Genomic DNA, 23,543 nt, shown 5'->3' with positions numbered 1-23,543 from the left:
ATGTCTATAGCACATTTTGAAGTGCTTCAAAAGACCTTTCGAATGCATCTAAGAGAGTTGGAATTGATGAAGTTTTACGGAAATGCGAGCAATTTTAAGATTTTTTGTGTTTTTTCGACCTCAAACTTCGAAGCCCGTTTTACCCCACTTCCCTTTGTCGTAGAGGGCTCATATTTGGCATGAGTTCATCTCATGTATAGACAAACAAACGCTGAAAGTTTCATCCAAATCGGAGCACCTCGATACGACCTGTTACACATTGGTGAAAAACTCGCTCTTAAAATGGATTTTTAAATCAATTTGGAAAAATTAACCTCGCGGTCCTTCTTGACAGAAAAGTCTCCACTTGACAGCTCGTTCCAAGGGGACCATAGTTGATCCATCGAAAAAATGTTGTCTTGTCCATTTTTTTTTGCATTAAAATGAAAAAAAAAGATCAGAAATGGTTTTTAAACGTGTTCTTACCGTTGTACATAAAAATTTACAGGCTTTAGTACCCAATTGTGGTGGGCACAATTATGAAACAGCAATAGAAAGTAGGGTCGATGGAAAAGATGCATTTGGTCATGCATGTCGACTCTACAGCTTGTGTAGATCGTCGGACGGGTACCAAGGTTCCAGGATTTGCGCCATCTTGAGCAGGTTCTTCTGCTTTACCTGGAGTCGTTTTCGGTGCGATTTGGTGCGAGGAAATCTAGCGTTTACCAAACCCATTATTGAAGTTTTAGTAATTACTCGTTGAACTAAACGAACATCATCAGCTCCATCGGATTACGATAGTTAACGATAGATAAACAAAAAAAAAAACAACCAGCCCAACGAAAATTTCGAATGCTTTCGGATAGTTATAAAAAGACAAAGATATATTTTCCAATGGTGTATTTTTCGCTCAGCAAAACTAACTGTACAATTGTAAAATACATTCTTAAGCGTATTTTATACAAAAGTTGCATAAACGTATATATTCCATAATATGACTTTGTTTGCAATATATATAATAAAAAACTAAAATCTTCCAAGGACCAATTCGACTTTGCTCTCAGTATGAGGTACTGTTTAAAATAAGGCTAAACTTTACATATTTCACAATCAGTGTTTTTTTTCTACAACTAACTTTGCGCCGATCGATAGCATCTCTAAACGCTAACGCTAAGAACAAATCTAACAAGCTGTACAATGCATCATCGCTGCGCGCCGACTCTAACAAAATAGTTTACAGAAAGGCATTTTCACACGGTGGCGACTCGATACATTTTACGGTTACGCGATATTTTCTCTAAATATGTTGAGTGTGTGGGTTTAGTGCAATATTGCGGCACCTCTGTGGAGATAAGGGTACTGTGTCTTACTTTGAAGCGTTTTGTTTGGTAGCTGTCCACTCGACGACGTCCTGCTCTGAGTTATATACTCTAATGAAGCACGTTTAGTAAACCAACGGGGGTTTGTCGCAGCCGGAATCGGCCGCGTCGTCCTCCTTGCTATTGCATGCGTGGTTTGAGTTCAGTTTTGTTCATTTATAACATCATTTTGAGCAATAAAAATCTTTCCTCAAACTTGAGACATGTCCTCAGTTCAAGATATTCCGGTTGGTGTGTACAGTTTTATGATAACAGACATAATTGCTCTGGTGGAAAGCGGCAAGATAAATCGACTGACTTTTTGCGTTACTCTATTTGACTTACAATCCCTTCGGTAAATATATCCTATATGTGAAGCTAACCGTCAAGTGCCGTTTGACTTTGATTCTGCCCTTTTAACATTTATACCTCTGCTACAACGGTAGATTGCTCAGATTTTTATAGAACTATATCTAGCAAGGTTATGCTTTCAGAAGCTGGTTTAGCTAAATAGTTTGATGCAGCAGCACAGGCTTGTAGCGTGCTCGGTGCGCCTCAAGAGCAGTTCCTTGTCCTTGTATCCTTACTGCTGAAGCATATTTAGCGAAGCCACTTTAACTCTACGATGAATTCATCCGTGGTTTGCCTAGTGAAAGAGATGAGAAATAAAATTTAAAAAAATTCCCAAATTGAAAGTACTTATGCTTAATTCTCTACGAAATCAAACTTTTTGAGAACCTTCCCTATGACCAAAGAAGCCATTTTGTGTCATTGGTTCAACCGTACAAGGCTCCATACAATTTTGGCAGAATTATTTTAACGTTTGTAATTTTCAGTCGCATCCAAATGAGCAAAACCTTATTATTTGATTTTTTTCATCAAAACATATTGTAAACAAGCATTGCGCGTAAAAACGTCAAACGCTACTTTCCCTTTCTGTTCTTTTTCAGCTGCGTACGATCCATTTCTTGACCGTTTTTAATTTGGTGTTTTGCATTCCTTCCGAGCTGCGTACTAGCCTTCAACTGTGTTGTTTTATTTGCGTTCCTCCTGCTCTCCAATGAAAATGATTCCATAAAAATTAGCTAAATGTTTCTATCAACATGAATATAATGAATAAAATTCGTGGTTAAAGTATTTGTTGTATTGAATGTAGGGGAAATATACCCTTTCTAATCAAACACCTATCTTCGTCATATGGAGAGTTTGATGCTCGATTAAAGCTCCAAAAATACTATTTAGGCTGTAAACTTACCAGCAACAGCACCGCCTCGAGTAAGCACGCAAATGTATGCCATTTACTGGCCAAAAAGATCAAATTTAATGCACTTTTGATCATAATTTCTATTTTTCGAGACCATTTCTCATCATTTCGGTGGCACACACATCCACACGCAAGATCAGAGGTTAACTGCTTAACGAAAGTCGCCATCAATATCCTTTCACTTGCGCTAATGATTTCAAAGCACTTAAGATATAAAATTGCTTCCAACTACCGGCAACATGTTCTTTTGACCGTTACTTAGTCACTCACTTGAAAAATAATCCCGAAACATGTAAATAATTAGCAAGCGCCATCAAAAAACAAACGCGCCAAGTCTTTTGACGTTTCAATTTTGACCATCCATTCTAATCGAAGGCTGAAGCAGCGCTTGTGGTGTTGCCAGGAAACTTTCTCTATAAATGCTACTTTTCGTGAGTGTTCGCTCAAAATTTCATCAATTTTGGCAGCACGAAGCAGACCCAAACGAGCGTTGGAAGAAAAAAAGAACTAAGCTGAAAATACAAAAATGGGCGTGGCCCAATGCACACGACTGATTAGAATGCGTTTTTGAAATATTTTTTTAAAATGCTTGTAAAAGGAATAGCATAACTTTTAATAAAAGTGAAAATAAACAGAAATGTTAACAAAAAGTTGCTCTACTCGTTGGTGTACTTGGTTTTACTGAATTTCAAGGAACACTCCAGATTATCCAGCATCATTCAAACAAGACCGCTTATTCGCAATTCGCAATTTTCAGTGTAAGAACGGGCCTTGACCGATCTTATGCACTAGGTTCCCGACGAACACGCACTGCCCTTATACCTACATCCAGAGCCGTACCTTGGGTCCACGGCGCCCTTGGCGAAGCACCAATTTGGCGCCCCTCCCAAATTTACAAACATTTTGATAAATTGATATTAATTTTCAATGATTGCTTCAATATGAGTTTTGATTTTATAATTGCAATTGGAGACCTTAATATGGTTTAATTCAGAAACACAGTTATTTTATGTTTAATTTCCCCTATAATATGAGATAGGTTGAATTGAAAATTTATTATAGGGGTTTAGTTGGCTGAATATTTTCCCAGATTTCATAAAATCGATAATGATAGCAGGCACAGAATTAAATGCTCAAATAACTTGTTAGCAAATTGCTAAATAACTTGTTAGCAAATTTTATATTTCTAAGCCTGCTTAGCAAGCTTAGTTCAAAAGAGCACACCGGCATCGAAATATAATTTTTCAACATGCAGCGGCAGAACAAAAATTCGTCAATACCAATTTAGGCCTTTGCAAATATTTTTTGAAGTTTATGTCCCTCGACTCTGACCAAAAAAAAAAATGTTAAAAGATTGGAACTACAGGCCACGGTTTCAACATCTGAATGAAAAAATATATTTTAAAATGCGTTTTGCAATCATAAGTTTCCAAAATTTCTAAGTATTGACGAAATTTTATTTGTTAGAAAAAAAAGTTAGAAAAAATATAAAGATAAGACATTTTTATTCACATTGAAAATAATAACGAATAGCCCATACGATGAGCGATGCTTGAGAATATATTTCATAATTTTATTTTTTTTATTTATGTTTTGCATTGTTTTTAATTTTCATCAGTATTTATGTATTTATTTTCAATTCGTAAAATTTAATGTTATATTCTAAACATGTTTTTTTTTTGCGCAAAACAATACAACTGTTTTAAAACCTTGATAAAATATCATTATTTTATTTTTAACTGAAAACAAATTGTTTTCATTGCCAAAGCGATTTAAAAGGTAAACAACACCGGTTGAGCCAGGGGTGCTCAAAGTTTTTGAATGGCGGGCCAAATTTGAAACTCACATGAGCTTGCGGGCCAAACGTGAAAATGGTTTATTAGAAAAAAAAAGTTTTTTCAATCTCAAAAAAGCAAAGTAATCCACTTTAACGACCCCCGGGTCTTATGTGGTCTCTGTTGCAAGTTTCTGCTCATTTCTAGGCGTCCGAAGGTTATGTGTGGTGAGTCACCCAAAACCTCTTTTACGCAAATGGACCGACGTTTTACTTCCCCATCCGATAGAAGGCGTGGTCAGGCAAATCTCGTCTCGAAAAATGCCACCGGGTCCGTCTGGGTTTGAACCCAGGCCATACTGGGATTTAGAGGCTACCACGCTAACCACTGAACCACCGGACCCGGCTATTCAATCTCATCAATCTTGATTTATTTGTTCATTTCAAAAAACTAGGAAAAGAAAAAAAAACACCAGTATCGTTGAAAAAAGCTTCCTATCAATTTAATCAAATTAGTAAAATCAACAAAACTTAAAAAAAGTAATTCAAAAGCTTTTAACTGCAATTATCTTGCCTCGACAAAAAAATCAGGGAAGGTCTCTGCTAATAGAGGGAGAGGGGGTAATATGCACCCCCGGGGCAAAATGCACCCCCTGCTTTTCTCGGTATTTGGAAGAATTTTCCGGGGAAAAAATCAAAGAAATTGGAAGCTTAACATTGCTAAACCATGCTGGAAAAATTTGAGCATCGCAGTATAAAAACAGCTCAAGTTATTTGCAAAACTTTAAAATGTTGTGTTTTCATCTAATTTTCATCGAACTTTCATTATGATTTTTGGACAATATAAAAAGCCTTTATTGATATTGCAAGTGTTGAGGTATATAGTTTTTGCCATAATCTTCATTATTCTGTAGATAGATGAGTCCAAAAACATCAAAAAATGCATTTTTAATTAAATTTTCTGCAAAAAGCGTGGTCGGGGCAAAACGCACCGCTGTGAAGCTTCTTTGTAAAAACAGCGGTGTCATCTAGTGGTGACTAGTGGAAACTGCTTTTACCCGGTGCATTTTGCCCCTTGTTGTGGTGCATTTTGCCCCGTTGTTGTAGTGCATTTTGCCCCAATGTTGCGGTGCATATTGCCCCGCATGGTTGTTTGAAATGAATCAAAAATTGTTTTAGAAATTTGATATTTTCGAACAATTTTGAGGTTTTTTAAGACTTTTTCCACATGGATGACGAAGAATAATAGTTGTTTTAGAACATCGAACAAAATTCTTCCACAGTAATGCTGTAATGTTCGAGAAATCACAGTTTTCCCTTAGGGGGTGCATATTACCCCCTCTCCCCCTATATTGTTAGAAGATTATTTTCCACGGTCTGGTCAAGTTTGAGGGGTGGTTGACCATTTTGTGGGTGAATGCTGAAAACAAAAGTTATTTCACAAATATTTTGAAAATGTTTTTTAAAATTTAATTGAATGCATTTATATTTTCCTTTAAATATTAATTTAATGACGTAATTTTATTTTTTAAGTGCAGTTCAACTACAATAATAAATAATTGCAATAGGAGTTTCAAAAATTATTCTTCCAATTTCAACTGAAACAATTCAATTCAATTAGTTTTTATTAGTAAATAATCAATTCACAATTTCGTAAATTATGTAATCTAATAGAGTTTTGGAGTTCCTGCCAACTATGATTTTGTAGTATAGTTCATTTTGATGTATTTGGATATTCTTATAATGGATTTATCAAGAGAAGGAAAAATTAAAAAAAAACCTTCTAAATAAAAAAAAACATTCTAAATAAAAAAAAACCTTCTAAATTAAAAAAAACCTCTAAATTAAAAAAAAACTTTCTAAATTAAAAAAAACCTTCTAAATTAAAAAAAAACCTTCTAAATTAAAAAAAAACCTTCTAAATAAAAAAAACCAAAAACATAATTTGTTAAAATTACAAAATCAATTTACTGATGGGCCAAATAGCCATTTTACGTGATCAATCAAAACGGGTCCGCGGGTCACAAATAATCACATCACGGGCCACGTTTGGCCCGCGGGCCATACTTTGGTCACCCCTGGGTTAAGCTAAAACTGAAAAAGTGATATGCTCTGAAAAACTTTTTTTTCTGAACAAATAATGTTGGTCTTATTGGTGAAAATTTACAGCAGTTTTCCAATTTCAAAACACTAGTATTTTGAAAAAGAGTATGCAAATTTCAATGCACGAATTTCAATAAACAAAAGGGGAAATCGAGCTGAAAATATTTCAAGGCCCATTTTTTAACTCGAGAATGTAACATTTTTAAAAGAGCGAGTTGTGGTGCTATAACCACGGCAAATAGAGTCCAGGGTATTCGTGGAAATACAATGTCCCATCCCAGAGGGTCCCGGAGTACCAAACCTTCTTAGCATGGTGCTCCCAACGAATACAACCGAAAATCTCGGAGCGTATGGTGGTGTGTCCCCACGCTTCTTCCTCCCCTGTCGACTCAGAATTGTGTTGTTGTTCGAACACTCTGTGCTCAAACTCAACCCAATTACGAGTCATCTTTGCGATATGGCTTTACGCAGTAGGCCTGGCCGCTTTAACGCTTGTGATGTTTCAATGCATTTCAATGCAATGGCGCACTACAAATGTTAATAAATGACAAGAAGAGTGCTAGGCGTCATCTAACCTAAGGCACTCTCCAGGATCCCTTCGAAAGATTGGCTGCGCTAGGGTCTGATTAGATTAGATTAGATTAGAGAATGTAACATTTTTAAAAGAATGGAATATATTTTTATGTCAAAATAATTCCTTTTTCAAAGAAGCTCAAAATATGACTATAATTTTGTCACAATTTGGCTGATTGCGATTCACAGACAAATAAACGTGAAAATAACATATAGTTGGACATTTTTTTAGTTTGGAAGGTATGACTTAAACTTCATTATACAACGGTCCAAACTTAAACGTGTATTTATTTTGATAAGATCTTCTTGAACTATTTTAAATTTTTGCCAATTGAGCGCCCCTTCTTTGATGAAAAATAAATTTAGCATTAAGTATGAATTTTCAAAAACACTTCGGTAGATTGATTTTGGCGCCCCCAAATATCTTTTTTATATTAAAAACCAAATTATCTAGTTATTTGTAATTCTATTTTATAATTCAGCGCCCTTTCTGTTTCAAATATCTAATGAGGACGTTATAGCTGACATGAAAATTTTGTACAATCATCGATTTTGGCGCCCCCCAAGGGCTGGCGCCCTTGGCGGTCGCCAACCGCGCCAACCCCTAGGTACGGCGCTGCCTACATCTCACCCTTGCTCTGAGTCAGTACGAGCAACACGCTAGAACACGCTTTGAGTGTTCGTGCCAGGCATGCACACCTTCTTTTCCGGTTACGCATTTTAACTCGGCCGGGGGTGGTACATTGCGTAGGGTTTGATGTAAGTATAAGCGCCTAACCATTTAAAGTGTGCCTATCAACTTTCATTAAAGCAAAAACTGTTTTATTTTTAGTTTGAATTCAAAAACTAATTGTTATTTACTGTGTTTTGTTTTCTCCTGAAATCTTTCCTAGTGTTGAGTCGTGTTTATATGTTGCTATTTCTTTTGTCGCGGTGTTTTGTTACAATTTTTGGTCCTAAGCATTTTATAAAAGTTTTTCAAAAGTACAATAGTAATATTTGTGTTAATTCTTTGATCATTCCAAAAATTGATTAAGGGTCGAACCTCATTTGTCTGAAGAAAAGGGTGAAGATTGAAAACAATGGACAGTGAAAGAAATATACTATTTGAAGAATCAATAGTAAAAGAAAGATAGTAACTTATGAAGTAGATAAAGAAATTAACAATAATTAATAAATAGAGGTAACAAACAAGCTTAGATTGTATTGAGGGCAATTTACAGGGAAGATGAGAAATTATTCAAATAGATAAATAAAGAAAAGGCACATGATAAACAAAATTGACATCGCTGCCAAATTAAGGGAAAGCAGAAAGTTTGTTACAGCAGCATCAATTGGTAAAATAGAGTGGAAAAGCGTTGAGAAATAAGATAATCAAATGAGTAAAATCGAAATCAAATGGAGGATAGTAAACAAAAGCCGCGTTAGAAAATCAGTGAAACAAAATAAATAGAAGATAGGTGGTAGCTGAAATGGAAAGAAAAGAAACCCCGTTGTGCGATGTTTTAGGTACATCCACAGCAGTTGACTCAACATATTGCGAATCAAAACAATACCGTCTACAATCACAAATTACTTCCCTTTCCCACATTGTCGCGCCCCTTTCTTTTAGCCGTCTCGACTTTGACCCGCGGTGGTCTAAGGTTTACGAGCCGTTTCCACAGGCCACCAGCTAGGTCATCATGAAAACCAAGCCAACGTGGAGGTAAGAAAATAGGACACTTGCAAGTAGAGGGTGACGAGCGGGAATTCCCGGGAAAAAAATCCCGGGAAATTGACCATTTTTGGACCTCTCGATTCCCGGGAAATTTGGTCGAGACTCCCGGGAAATTTAAACTTATAAATATCGAAGCCAAATTATGTAAACTAATCAGAAAAAAAACATTTAAAAAAATCAAAATTGTTTAGAACATTGAATGTCCAATGTTTGATGTTCAAGTTCGAATAAACCAATTTTTTCTCTAATCTTCTTATTCAGAAAGTGTAAATTTTAACTTGTCAAAAATTCCAATAACTATAATTTAGAGAAGCCAAAAAAAGGTGGACCCAAAAATTTACCTTAACCCTTAACCCTTAACCCCAAGTATGAAATCAAATGTTTTATTTTCAAATATTATTTTTTCTAATTATTTCTAAAAGGGAAAAGCTTTTTCAAGTTAAGTTCAATTTCCATATCTTCTCTTGAGCATAGCAATCCAATCTAGTTTTTTGTGAACATTTGGGTTTTCCTGATAACTGTAAATATTTTTTCAATGAATATTTAATGTTGAACTAAAAAATTAAAAAAAAAACAATTTAATTTGTTGTTTTGAGTCGTTGTTTATCATAATGCAAAATTCCCGATAGTGGGAAATTATATATAAGCTATATTAGTTATTTTTCTTTACAAAAATCTAATAACAAGTTTCACAATCACTCAGTGCGAATTAAGATTCGTAAATATTTTAAACTACAATTTTCAGTCTTAAAAAACTCATGAAACGATTTTGTTTTTGCAGATTCGGAAAAAAATAATCAAAAGATTTATATAGTTCCTCGAGTTCCTCAAAACAAAGAGGCTGTTTAAATTAACGTTTCATAGAATTTGTATGAATTAACAGTAACTGAATTCATTTATAAGAAACAAATTTATTACTTTTCATTTTAAATTTTTGACACTGTTGGCGTAGTAAAAAAAAACTCCCGGGTCCCGGGAATTCCCGGGAAATTGCCAAGTTCATATCTCGATTCCCGGGAAATTGAAAATCTCGAGAATCGTCACCCTCTACTTGCAAGGAACCAGAGCTATACTGTTCTGACCAAGATAATTCGGATGATCTAACAGAACTACGGACGTAGTCAGTGACGCTCCTTCCAGGATGTTCCTCGCCTGAGCGTCAACTGAAGAGGTATTATCAGCATCATTCGCCCTTGGCCTGCCATTCAAACAAGACCGCTTATTAGGCTTAAAATGGGTTTATTTCCCCTATTTGCATTACGTTCATAGATCGAGAAATATAACGTAGTGGTAACGCTTCCCTGGCTCGAACCGACACAACTGAAGACAGTTTCCCCTTTTTTGGTCCGCTTATAGTTTTTTTTTGAGTTTTTAGTTGCGCTTGCATCTGTCATTTGCTGTAATATAACAGAAAGTTTATCCTTTTATGGTAAGACACATTTTTATCAAACTTCCTCGTCAATCCTCACACGGCACTTTTAGCCCCCAGTACTCACAACCAATCTGCCGGTAGTGCCTCAACGTGTAGGTCACAAAAGAGGATAAGTGTTCGTGCAGCCGGCAGAAACTGTCCGCCACCAGGTTGACGAGTCAGCATTGTGAAAACATAAAGCACAGTTTAAGAATTTCATTTTTTCGAGTGATTTTATAAGGCCATGGGCAAGTTTCACGGAATTCGCGACTTTCGTGAAATCGCTAAAAATCACTAGCCCTAACAATCTATATGTTGAGAACGCAATATCTGATGAATTTGGTGTTTTCGACAAGGTTGCAGATAAGTACAATTCGGGACAAAAAGGTACACTCTAGAAAAATACCAATTTTTATTTCACATGTCCAGAGGATCAATAATAAATTCAATATTCAATATTCAAGGCTACAAAAATTTGATGGGACGAGAATAAATCTAATATTATCAGAATATTAAATTCCAGACTAATGTTGGCATATCAGCACTTTGACGTTCAATTACAGCTCATAAAAAGCGTTTTCAACTGAAATCGAGTGATAAATAGCGCAGTAGGAAGTTTCTATCAACAGTTTTGCAAAATAAGTTGTACTAGTAGTCAAAATTAGCTAATTGGATTAAGTTAGGAGCGAGTGCTTAACCTGCCCCTTCTTTGAGGAATAGGAGAAATGATTTTTTCTTTCAATTTTTACCTACCTATCCAGGCTCACTCAACCAAACGCGAACACGCCGTTCCAACTTCCGGATCATTTCCGGTCCGTCACGAACACGGCCGCCGTGTTATCGTTGAAACCCGCCGCCAGGCTGAGTTTGTGCTTGTGGAATGACAGACACGACGTGACACCCTTCTTGGTGCCCATGAATCCCTCGTTGCACCGGATCGTGTTCAGACTGGTTCCGTCCAGTCCGTAAACGGTGATGACACTCGTCGCGCACGCCACAATGTCCGCACTCGAGTGGATGCTCATTGCGGAGACGTCCGACCCGGCACTCCAGTGCTGAACCGACGCGGCCGTCTTCCGAATGTCGTACAACCGCACGGTGGACGTTGTACACGCCGACACTAGGCTTTCGCAGTCGTCCCGCAGGCAAACGGTTAAAATTGGGTTCAAATGCTCGCGGAATGTGGCGAACCGCGCTTCCGCAGGGGCACACCTTCGGTCGAACAACCTCACACTGCCATCGTTACAGCCGGCCGCAAAGATGCCGTTCGGTGCGCACGACAGCTTGATGATGGTCGTGTCCGTCCCGCTCGGGATATCACAGACTTTCATTTCCCGCTCGGCGTCCCACAGCCGAACGTACTTCGCCTCGCCGGCCGCCATAATGGTTTGCGTCTTTTGGTGCCACGCCATCACCAGGCCCAGCTCACTCGTGCCGACCTTGGCCGTGGTGGGCGAGTTGAAATCGAACAGTCCATGCCACGCGGTGACCAGGGCAGACTCCCGGTTCGCATCCGCCGGACGCCACACCCGGATCACGCTGTCACTGTAGGCCACCAGCACCAGGCCGACGTCGTGGGCGTTGATGAAATCGAGCGAGGAAACGGAGACGGGGGCGGGTAGCGTGCTTTGGAACCGATTCTGGTCGAGAAAGATCGACTGGTGCTGCTGCGAGGGTTGCTGCTTGAACGGGATGAACGAACTGGTAATGTCCGTGCTCCAATCTTGCAGGATTACGCGGTCTCTGTGGGAAGAAATAAAGTTAGTTCGTAGACTAAGACGCTCATCTCAACAACTCACTTGTAAGCCACCGCAATCTGATCGTCGTACGGGTTCAGCTTCACCATGGTGGGTGTGTGCTGCGTCCGGCAGGACCAACTCTGCGTATCCAGCCGGCCAAACACGGCCCGTCGCTGCTGCTCGCGGCCCTCGTCGCGGACGATCCGGTTTCGCAGACAGCGCGACTGCCGGTCCAGGTACTCGGTCGAGTTTTGATCGGACGCCGTGTTGAGTTTGCCCTCGTTGAGGAACTTGGAGGGGCGCGCGAAGAAGCTCACCGACCAGTCGATGTAGTTGGTGGTGACGATCGGGGTGACGGCCGGTGGCTGTTGCTGCGTCACCGGTTGCGGGGTTGACGGTGGAGGTGGCATTTGCTGGTCCGGTTGCTGTGGAGTTGCTTGGGGCGTTGCGGTCATTGTGGGTAGTTCGGCGCCGTCGCTGATGGGGCCGAGCTTCTTCTTGCTTGGGAGTGGTGTGTGGTGAGTGGATTGGTTTAGATGGCCGTGGATCGGAGGGGATTCTCCGCCGAGATAGTTGATGCGGGTGTTTGGTGAGGGTGGCAAGCTCATGCACTTTTCCGACGTGGTCGCCTCCTTGGCTAGTTCGTAGCCTTGTTTTCCGACGTGTTCTACCACTTTCTGGGCCATGGCCGCTACCGCCGGGAAGGGGTCTTTTGCGAGGGCGTTCAACCCGTTCCACAGCTTTTGGTAAATAGATCCGACACTAACGGAGTTTTTGCCTACATTTATAATATTACTAGTACTTGAAACACGTTTTATGTTGATAGTCCGCTCTAAACTGTGGTAGTGGTGATTTGAGGCTACGTGATGGCCTCCGCTGGCCGTCTCCTGTAGGAACACCGACACAAACTGATTCTCGAAAAATCGAACCATCCACTGAAGAGATGCAATCAGCTCCATCCGCACCAACGGGCTCATGTCGTTGCAAACCGTGTTGAACAGGTGCATCGCGGTCGAACGATCGATGTTATTCGCGTGATCCGATCGTTGCGTTACGGAACTTATGAACGTACCCAGCGCATAGACTGCTGCCGCTCGGACTTCTGGAATGGGATCGCTCAACAGCGGGTACAACTTCTCGTTCGCATTGTCCCTCACTCCGGACCACCGGGCTTGCTCGTAGTTTTGCCAGAGATGGCCCAAACAGATCGTCAGCCACTGTCGCAGCACGGGATTTTCGTCGTTCAACTGATCCAAGCAGATGGACACCAGCTGGCCTTGCAGTGCGTTTGCCTGTCCAATCGGGAAGTTGTGAACAATGCTCGCCAACACAAACGCGGCGTAAATCCGATGGTTGCCCTTAAAACCCGGACACGGACTAGTGTCTTGTAGCGCCGCCAAAAAGTACTTGTGTCCTTGGTCGCGAATCAAATCAATCTGGCACGTCCCGTCCACGGCCAGGATCTTCGCCCAGATAAACACCAAAAACGGCCGCAACTCTTTCGCCAAACTCTGCAACAGTTTCAACACATAAGGGAAAATACCCACGCTTAGCGCAAGATTCACCGCCCACGGGCCCAAATCCAAAAAGTGTCCCAACAGCTCCAAGGCACGTAATCGATGAACCTGCGACAGCAGCACCTGCAACACTATCGGCAGCTGCTCCGGTGGGCTTCGCTGCTCCGAACTGCCCTCAAGCCAAACTTGGAACGCGGTCAGCTGCTCCTCGAAGAAGGGCGAATGTTTGAAGCGTTTGTTCTTCTCCAGGATGTCCGGCAGCTGCGAAAGCGCTAAATCCAACGCCAGATCCCACGCGGACCACATCGGATGCCGGTAGCTCTGCGGCAGCGGAGGACTCGAAATGGGCGTACAATCGTACGAGCGCAGAATTCGCTCCGCAAGCAAAAAATTGCGGAACAAACTGGCCACGAGCAGATCTTGGCGGAACAGCTTCTGAAACAAATCCCGCGGAAGCGTGTTCCACGCGATAGTGTCCGTAATCGCAGTGAAAATCCAATTCAACTCTCCCAGCATTGTCCGTCGATCGTTCAACTGACCCGGAATGCGATCAATCAAATCCTCCGTCACGTGCGGCACCAACTTCGATGTGGACTGCAAGATGAACCACTTGAGCGCTATCCGAATCGGTGTCGTGAGACACGACGTGAACAAATCCGCCGGCAGCTGCGGGTTCATCGGCAGAATCTGGTTGGCAGCGCACGCCGCCAGTTGAATGCAATTCTTGTACGTGGTCGCGCCGAGAATCGGCGGCGAAGGCGAGTTCCTATTTGCGGCTTCCGGATCGGAATGCCCCGCCGTGCTGCCGCTGCGTGCCCGCATCTGCTCTAGCTCCTTCTCGTGCTGCTCGGCGAACGTGTTGAAGCTGTTCACGATGATGCCCGCGTTCGAGCAGTCGTACACGTAGATCGACGGGGCGCCCATCCACGTCTGCAGGTCGTAGATCGACAGCGGGATGTACTGCGTGTACGTCCGGTTGAACACCCAGATTTCGCCGTTCACCGTGGGTCGCGGCACGCCGTGGCCGTTGTAGTGGAACAGGACGCGTTCCTCCTTCGAGTTGCGTCGCAGCGACGTGCACAGCTTCTTGACGTCCTCGACGGTCGGATCGAGGGAGTGCTTGTAGCGGGCCCGCGGCTGCCAGCGTTCGTATTGCTTTTGGAGGTTGTTTCCTGTGGGGGAGGTAAAATTGATTATTTGAATAACTTTTAAAAAACCATATTGACATTATATGTAGTAGTTGCCAACTAATTCTAGTACTAACACAGGGTGGTCACCAAAATTCTATTTTCAAATTCTCGAGACCAGAAGGAAATTTCACGGAAAGTTTTTACATCAAAATGCAATGTATTTAAAATCTGACCTGGGTATTTACAAAAATACATTTCTTGAGTTTTTTTTTATAAGGTCCTATAAACAAATGTAAACATTGAGTGTATCCCGCTTACTCCGATGGACTTTGACATAAGGTGTGAAAGGGATACACTCAATGTTTACATTTGTTTATAGGACCTTATCAAAAAAAAGTCAAGATTTAAAATGCAAAAAAAGTAAATCTTTCAAGAAATCTTTCCCTGTTCCTGAGGGGAACTCCCACGAAGAGTATCGGGGCCGGCATTTACAAAGCGGATTCAGTGACAGTTATTAATCAACTTAATGTTAACAAGTTAAGGTTAATGTTAACATTCCATAGGTTGTCTTCCTAAGGTGTCTTGATAGGGTCCAGTTTGTGACGATACACTACCTTTCCTTTACTAAGCAATCGAATTCAGAAGGGAAAAGATCACCAGTTGTGTTGGTCCGAGCCGGGATTTTGAACCCCGATCTACCACTTACGAGGCCGAAGCGTTACCACTGGGCTACGTGGCTCGGTCGCAGGCATTTGGTAAACATATTTTTTAACATTTATATTTCTTACACAGCCTTGGCCTGCAACATGCCGTTATAGCTAAAAATTAATTCCAAAAATAAAACAATTTAATGTTTTAGCGGACATATGACTTCTTTCCAGAACATTCTATAACCAATTATGATTAATAAAAAAACCATCATAAAAATAGAAAAAGGGTCAATAGATTACTTTTTCAAAACAACCAATGCGTCATAGGTTTCCTATGTACATATCTCGGATTAGTTTTCAAAAAGCCGTAAGAGCCAATGTTTTAAATTAAAATTTTAAATTTAAATTTTAAAAATTAAAGTTGAAAATCGGAAGTTCCTGAAATATCGGTGATCAATAATCAAAGGCTAATTGGACATCAGTGAGAAAAAAAATATGTTTTTTTTAATTGAGATGGGTGATCTCAGCAACCAAAGGCTGTATCAACAAAGTTCAAAAAAGCAAAATGTAGAGAATTTTCTCTGTTCGCGAAATATTATTTTTTCCAAAAATGGGCAAACATATGCACTGCACTGTATTTAAAAAATTGAAGAAATGCTGTTTCAAATAAGTTTACCAACTATAACTTAAAAACGACGCACTTTATCAAAATTTTACATGGGTACTTTTGGATTGTAGATTTACAGGGTGGCAAATGAAATCAAATTTTCGAATTCCAGACTTTTTACCGACTTATCCAGAACCTCAAAAAATTTGAATTTCTCAACCAAAAAATGATTGAAAAAGAGAACATCTGCCACTAAACATGACAGATGGTTAACCGAACTAAACTTTACCGAATTCGGTAAATAAATCTAAGTGTGTACTTTTTCATGTTATCATTACATTTTTTTGCATGCAAAAAATATGTTTATCAGGTTGTCTTTTTAATTTATGGATTTAATATTTAATTAAAAAAACATTGTTGATTTTTCCCTTAAAATCGGGATCTACAAGCTGACATGGCGGGCGCCGATGGTGGCCAATGGCGGTAACCTGTTCGCAACTGATGGAATGGATATTACGGTTCTGTTCAGCAACGGAGGGACAACCATGGGTGGTATTTCATGCTCAATTTTATAAACAATGTTGATTTATTGTGATGCCAGTTTTTTTTCTATTTTCAATTTTATTTTAATGAAAAATTCAGTTTAGTAAAAACTTTACCTCCGACACTATGCAACATTTTTGAAGAGACTACACTCAACCCCCGATGGTTGGACACCAACTGTTGTCAAACGAACGGGGTCACTTTTTAGTTTGACACCTCTTTTACACGGAGTTCACACACTCCACCAAACGTTTGTTTTGATAGTGTGCGTGAGCGCCGTGTAAAAAGTGACAGTTCGTCACTTTTAAGTTTGACCAACCAACGGGGTACAAACTAAAAAAGTGTCAAACGAAAAAGTGACCAACCACCGCACAGTGGGAAAAATCGAGGCAAAAAACGGACTTAATTGATGCCGGTCAATTATAACTTTCAACCAAGACTTTACTTATGTGAAAAATTCCGAGGAATCGATTGGTGATGGTGAGAACCCGCGGAAATTTGCGTAAGGCCCGCTTAAGCCTAATCTACCCTGCTTTTTGCTGTTTTTATTAGTTTTAAATATGTTGCTGAAATGTTCAATGCTTTGACATAACTCTGTCTTACGTGAAAAATTCCAAGGAATCAATTGGTGATGATGAGAACCCGCAAAATGTACCTGAAACTCATTTCGATGGAGTAGAGAAGAGAGAAGAAAAAGTTATGTCAAAGCATTGGACATTTCAGCAACATATTTAAAACTAATAAAAACAGCAAAACAGGGTAAATTGGCCTTAAACGGGCCTTACGCAAATTTCCGCGGGTTCTCACCATCACCAATCGATTCCTCGGAATTTTTTACATAAGAAAAGTCTCGGTTGAAAGTTCTAATTGACCGGCATCAATTAAGTCCGTTTTTTTGGCCCGATTTTTCCCACTGTGCACCGAGGGTTGAGTGTAATTCTTAAAAATAAAAACATCTTGCATTTTTTTAAAACATTTTCACAATTTTAATATTTTTTTTATATTTCCAAAAACAAAAAAAAAAGTTAAACCTTCCCGATTTCTCGACCTAAGTGCCTACACTAAATCAGAAAAAAAAACCTGCATAATTTTTTCGGTGTAGCCGTCATCCATACGTACAACTTTGTCGAAGATACCAAATCGATCACAAAATCCTTCATAAGGGACATATTTTTTTTTAATTTTTCACAAACCATTTTGGTATGGACAGCTTTCAAGATGATATGGAAAACGATATGGACAAACTGATGATGCAAAATGGTCTCTTTGGGCATACGAAAGACAAACAAAGTTTGAGCAAGGCCTGATTAAAAATAAAAAAATTATAAATTTGAAAAAAGTCATTTCGTAGAAAATTGCTCTTAACTCAATTTTGTTTAACAAATTAGGAAATCAATTCAGTTCAATTAGTGTTTATTAGAATTAAACAGTTCTGCTTCAGGATGTTACACTTGCAATGCAATGAGATTTGGAGAACCTTTCAACTGAGATCAATTCATAAGCCTTTACAGGGAGGGTACATGTTTCTAAGTTTAGATTTTGCTAGCTAAGTGCTTTTTTAGGGAACTCGTAGCGACATAAAGTTGGTCAAAATCTATTATTATTTTCAACCAATAAATAAATATAGCAGTGCAAGAAAAATGGTATAATATTAGAATATATGCGAAATATTAGAGAACTGGATTTGGATATATGTATATAATTTAAAATAGGGACAGGATGGCCTATACTCGTTTGTCAGTGGCAATTCCGATTAACAGTACATCCCCAAACTCACCGATCAATTCCATCGCTTTCTGCGGCGACACCGACGACGGATCGATCCAGCACTCGAGCCGCGAGCATGGCTGTATTTTAACCACATCCGGTGGATCGACACCCACATTCAGACACAGCACCAGCGCCACGCTGACCGTTTTCATGCGCTCCTTGACGCGCCAACTCTGCGTGATACAGTTGATACCTTCGATGCGGTCCAGGTGGCGCGCGTACACAAAGCTGATCGGCAACTTGGAATCGTCCTCCTCCTCGACAACGCTGGCGTCGGTGCACTTGTCCGTCGTTTCGATCATCGTGTTGCACATTCAATTGCGCAGGAGGAGGGACAAACAAAACCGCCGAGCAATTCCTGGAAAATGATGAGAAAGCAAAATTCAGTGACGCAGTTTAAGCGCTAAATAGACAAAATTTCACGAAATAAATCGTCCACATGGGCAATGAAATCGGCGTAATCATTTTTCATTGCCACAGAATCAATATTTACCTTGAAACTTTTTTTCTGTACGTTTCTTCTACGACGCTCTCTTTCCTCTTCCCCCAGCCAGAGGTGGCTTCTAATATATTGAAGAATAATATACAACCAACGAAGAATGTCCGCCTCCTACTTCCTCCGCCCTCCGAAATCCTCCGGGAGTCGCTTCGACTATCAGTGCTTCTTTCTTCCCTCTTATTAGCCGCTTTCCTAAGGAAATCGACAAAATTTCAACTTCACCTTGCTGCGTGCTCCTCGAAACTGCCCCCGTTATCAGGAGCGGTGATGATTCAATATTCACGAATCGGTTTATAACGCTGGGTGGTTTGTCCGGCTGCAATTAATTTGCGACTTTCATGTCCAATGATTTGGGAGGCATTTTTTCCTTCTTCTTCGGCCTCGCCTGTTCTGCCGAAATGTGCTATTTTAGCCGATGAACGGCTGTGATCGCAGAATCTTTTATTTCGTGACGATAAATCCGACCGGGAACTGTTGAATTCACACGCGCGAGTCGCGAAAATCGATCGTTTTCCGGTAGAAAATTGTAAAAACTTTACTAGCAATAAAATGCGAAAACTTCTAGATGCTGAGGTTATGGTCCTGTGAGCATTTTTACTTTTCTTCGCACTGACAGAAAGCAGGAGGAGAAAAGTGGAAACGTCAAAACAAATTCTTCTGGGCTCGCCACAGTTGACAACACACGCTCAATAATAAAAAAAACTCATTTGAATGTACTCAAAAATGATTAGGCGAAAAGTGCCAGGTTTTGAGCACTCAGTCGAAAAATGTTATTGTATGTTTCTTTCAAAGGTATACGCCGCGCGGCATTTCAGAATGTGCCGTAGACATTAGCATACGACCATTCCCTGTAGAAAAAACACCCTACTGTTCCTAAAATATAATCGGGTTTAGTCGGATGCATCGACTGACGAAATAACCGACTAATCGGCCGATGTTGCAACATACGCTTATGAAAATTTAACCCGGACGTAAGCCGACGAATCGGTATTCGCAATCAGCCAACTCGATCATACGAAGTTGGCCGATTAGTAGATTGATTAAAATCACTGTCCCCGGAGAAATCCGGGAACCTGCATCTTAATGGAACCGGCGTATGAATTAGCTGCCAAAAAGTAATGGATTACATACCTACAACGTTTCGGCTGCTAGTTCAATCACCTAAAGATAAATTTACAAATTAGAAATCATTGTCTATTTTTTAGAACTTCCGGACAAAGTTCCAAATGTTCTGTGATTAAAATTTATTTGATATTTCATAACAAAAACTTACCCCAGAAGATTTAAGTAAATACACCGATGGTCAATTGAAGCGCCGGGCCTTCTGCTGGGACCGCTACCTCAAAACTATGTTTTGGTTCATCACCTTGAAAACATTTTAAAACAAACAAACACTTGAAACAATAAACTTGCCTATTTTTCTTAAAAATGACTATTGAAACACTTAGAAAATACTTAACAAAACTTTGTACAAGCTACTATTTGCTACAACATTGAAAATTGCAGGAATTCCGGTTCAAATTAACGCAGACAATAATTTACCTAAGTCCATTTAGTAAACAACACTAAAACGTATTTCATTGACCGATTCTTTGACCAACTTAGTGTGTTTCCGTGCATGCCCGACTAAAGCCAATTTAATTTGCCGATTAATTGATCGACTGAAACGTTGGCATCGACGCATGCCAACTTAGTAGGTTTACTGGTCGGTCGTTTTAGAAGACACCCGATTTCGTAGGCTGATTCCTCAGATTGAGAACTGTCAAACTTTGATTAGTTCCAGCTGGTCAAAATGCTTCTGCGCCTTTTCAAATGTTACTCCAGAAATTTTAAAACTGTCTTGTCAAACTAATAATGTTTATATTTCGACGCCTTTGTTCTTCAAATGTCGAGCACGTGACACATTCTCTTTATATATTTTCCTACCTCTTTCTGGCTTGTGTGGGTAAGTGTGGTGACAGCAACCTTTTTTTTGCATAGGTCAAGTGATTGAAATTTCGGTAAAATTCAAACAAACGCCTTTCATCCCATTGAAAAGGACGTAAGAGCATATCGTACCGCCCTTTTCAAATGTGCTTCAGAATTTTGATAATGCCCAGTCAACTCAGGCGGAATCTAGGGCGGAATTCTGAAACGGAATTCAATTTTAATCGTTTACGTATTCCGTTTCAAACACAACAACCGATTCCGTGTACGCGGTTGTTACGATTCTGGAGCAACATTTGCGTACGTACACAGAATCGGTTGTTGCGTTTGAAACAGAATACGTCAACGATTCGAGTTGAATTCCGTTTCAAATTATGATTGAGTTGACTGGGTGATTCTGCGTATCCAGGTTTTTAAGCGAAGATGGCGTTCGAATGTTGAACGTCCGAAATGTCAAAATCGCGCAAGAGCACCAACATTAGAAAATAAATGCGGCTGTCATGCCATGGCACACTTTCTTCGTAATGTTGGTACCACTGCGCGATTTTGACATTTCAGGCGTTCACCATTCGAACGCCATTTTCGCTTAAAAAGCTGGATAACGCTTAACCCAGAAATAAATTATTTTCAATTATCGTGTAATTAAATCAACTGTGGTATGTAAAACGTCACCAGACGCGTAAAGACGTAAAAAAGAAACCAAAAATGAATTTGTTTGATAACATTGCAACATGACGACTCGCTCGCCGGATTAGGTTTACTAGTTTTTCTTTAAAAATATTGTTTAAAAAACTATTGAAATTCTACGGATACATATTACTTTTTTCCAACGTTTGATCGGTGTAATCGAAACAAAAGTGTGATTGTGAAATGGAGGAGGATTCCAGCTATTACATCTATATTTCGCTGACGTTGATCCCGATGTATCTGGCCTTCAAATTGATTCAATGGATGGGCTGGGAGCTTTTCGTCAACAACTGAGCAATTAAAGGTAAGTTTGATAAAACAAACTGTTTATTTTGTGTATAAAATGTATCGCAAATTTGTATATTTTAGCTTCAAACCGTGCCACACACTAAACTAGTCAAATCTGTGAAGTAATGCTTCTTGTAAATGCGTTTGAAAAATAAATACCGCAATGACCTCAATCTTGCTAATATCCACTCAGTGCAGTTGCCGACGGGAAATGGCTTCGCAAAAGCTGGCACCGATCTCGATCGATCGCAATCGTGCGCCGTTTCATCATAATTTCCTTCTCCAGTTCACCTCTGCGATTCATGAGCTCGTTCTTGACTTCCTCTTCCTGCCGAAGTTGCGCGTTCATGGCCGAAAGTCCCTCCTCGATCGATTTAACCTCCGCAATCAGCAGCAACTGCGACTGATCGCGACAATTCTCCACCCTTGGTCTCTGGTTGCGATTGTCCAGCCGGGTCTGGACAACTTTCATCGCGTGGTCCATGTTCCGTATGGCCACCTTCAGTTTGTCGATTTGGATTTCCGTGTCGGCCAAACGTTGGAGGGTCTTGAAAGTACAAATCGTTAGTTTAAAAAACATTTCTAAAATTAACATAACTCTCAACCGTAAGAAGATCGATTTCCAACTTTTGGCGGACTTCCTCCATGCAGGAGATTCTATCGGCCAGGGCGCGCTCGACGCTGTCGGCTTGCGAGCGGAGGTCACGGGCAGCGTTCATCAGAATGGCATCCAGCGTGTTCCGGAGGGCATGGGATTGCATCCGGCAGGTGGCGCACATTGCCAGCGTTTCCTTGCTAAACTTTTCCCAGTAGATTTCCGTTGATTGCCTGAAACATTCCGAAAGCCATTTTTAAGTAATTTTAAGACTCTTTTAAGAAGCAGTTTCGCAGATTCGCCCTATTGAACTGTTACTACGGAATTGGCTGGTTGTCTTCTAGACGTCGTATCGAATTTGAGTGAAAATTTAAACTCGTGCCAAATAGAGCCCTCGGGTTGAAAAATCTATCGATACCCAAATTGCAAATTATGAAAATTTTAGTACCGTAAACTGGGGTGACTTTGATAGCCCGGGGTGACTTTGATAGGTTTTTCAAATGCCCGTCAAATTAATATCTAAACATTTTTGAGAATTTTGAGTATGTAAGCATTAAGGGATAGCTTATTATCGAACATAAAAGCAAAAATGTGACTGTTACATTGGATGTATCAAAATTAGTGGCCAAATCAAATTTCTATCAATGTCACCCCGGGCTATCAAAGTCACCCCAGTTTACGGTACATTGAAAAATACGATATTTTGTGATTTTTTTTGTATTTCATTTAAAAAACTATAAAACAGTAAACATGCAGGTAAACATTCAAAACGTTTGATACTTATACTGCAAATTATGAAAATTTTAGTACTTTAAAAAAATGGGCCACTAACACTTCTAGAGTTTTTTTGAAAAGGTCCTATAAGCTATTGTGTTTCATATGTTTATAGGACCTAATAAAAAAAAAGTCTGGACTTATTTTTATCAAAATATCTTAGATCCGGCCTCAGAAAAACTGTATTTAGAACACTAAAGTACTTATAACTTTTGATAGGGTTGTCAGATTTTCAATCTTTTGGACTCTTTGCAAAGATCTCTTGATTACCCATCCAACGAATAACAGTGAATAACACTTGAGTGGTTATAATTTTTGATCTTCAACGTTTTGGGCTCGTTGGAAAGTCTTTTGAATACCTTTCTAAAAATGTTTAGCATGACGGGTTTTCTTCCAAAAACCCCCCCTTTTGGAATGCAGGCCAAGGGCGAATGATACTGATGATATCTCTTTAGTTGACGCTCAGGCGAGGAACATCCTGGAAGGAGCGTCTCTGACTACGTCCGTAGTCCTGTTAGATCATCCGAATTATCTTGATCAGAACAGTAAAGCTCTGGTTCCTTGCAAGTGTCCTATTTTCTTACCTCCACGTTGGCTTGGTTTTCATGATGACCTAGCTGGTGGCCTGTGGAAACGGTG

General features: G+C 40.0%; 3 protein-coding genes across 3 annotated transcripts in view; 1 reads left to right on the top strand and 2 right to left on the bottom strand.

The window, feature by feature from the left end:
• Positions 1-864: 864 nt before the first annotated feature.
• Positions 865-19,239, bottom strand: LOC120428089 (regulatory-associated protein of mTOR). Its single transcript, XM_039593074.2, has 5 exons — positions 18,629-19,239; positions 18,143-18,493; positions 11,979-14,607; positions 10,933-11,922; positions 865-1,983 (listed from the first exon to the last, which is right to left on the bottom strand). Exons 2-4 carry the CDS (start codon positions 18,447-18,449, stop codon positions 10,983-10,985), a joined length of 3,876 nt encoding a protein of 1,291 aa, XP_039449008.1. The 5' UTR covers positions 18,450-18,493; positions 18,629-19,239; the 3' UTR covers positions 865-1,983; positions 10,933-10,982.
• Positions 19,240-21,269: 2,030 nt separating this feature from the next.
• LOC120428096 (uncharacterized) lies at positions 21,270-21,723 on the top strand. The gene is made up of 2 exons (XM_039593080.2): positions 21,270-21,551; positions 21,617-21,723. The coding sequence occupies exon 1, from the start codon at positions 21,431-21,433 to the stop codon at positions 21,539-21,541; it is 111 nt and encodes a 36-aa protein (XP_039449014.1). The 5' UTR covers positions 21,270-21,430; the 3' UTR covers positions 21,542-21,551; positions 21,617-21,723.
• The window catches only part of LOC120425847 (uncharacterized), an 8,956-nt gene continuing 7,062 nt past the window's right edge, over positions 21,650-23,543 (bottom strand). Inside the window, exons 5-6 of the mRNA XM_052707227.1 lie at positions 22,141-22,363; positions 21,650-22,082 (exon numbers count right to left, since the gene is read on the bottom strand). Of these exons, the coding sequence (XP_052563187.1) occupies positions 21,714-22,082; positions 22,141-22,363 (592 nt within the window). The 3' untranslated portion in view covers positions 21,650-21,713. The remainder of the gene's footprint in view (positions 22,083-22,140; positions 22,364-23,543) is intronic.

This window comes from Culex pipiens, chromosome 2 (genome assembly GCF_016801865.2).
Source record: "Culex pipiens pallens isolate TS chromosome 2, TS_CPP_V2, whole genome shotgun sequence".
Taxonomy (NCBI): Eukaryota; Metazoa; Arthropoda; class Insecta; order Diptera; family Culicidae; genus Culex; species Culex pipiens.
The sequence above is the reverse complement of the archived record's forward strand: the minus strand, read 5'-3'. Positions and strand labels throughout refer to the sequence as shown.

Coding starts and splice junctions, on each gene's coding strand:
- LOC120428096 (XM_039593080.2), top strand. CDS start 21,431: ATGGAGGAGGATTCCAGCTATTACATCTATATTTCGCTGACGTTGATC.
- LOC120428089 (XM_039593074.2), bottom strand. CDS start 18,449: ATGTGCAACACGATGATCGAAACGACGGACAAGTGCACCGACGCCAGC. Junction 14,608..18,142: donor GAAAGCGATGGAATTGATCG/GTGAGTTTGGGG, acceptor CCTCCCCCACAG/GAAACAACCTCCAAAAGCAA. Junction 11,923..11,978: donor CAGATTGCGGTGGCTTACAA/GTGAGTTGTTGA, acceptor TTCTTCCCACAG/AGACCGCGTAATCCTGCAAG.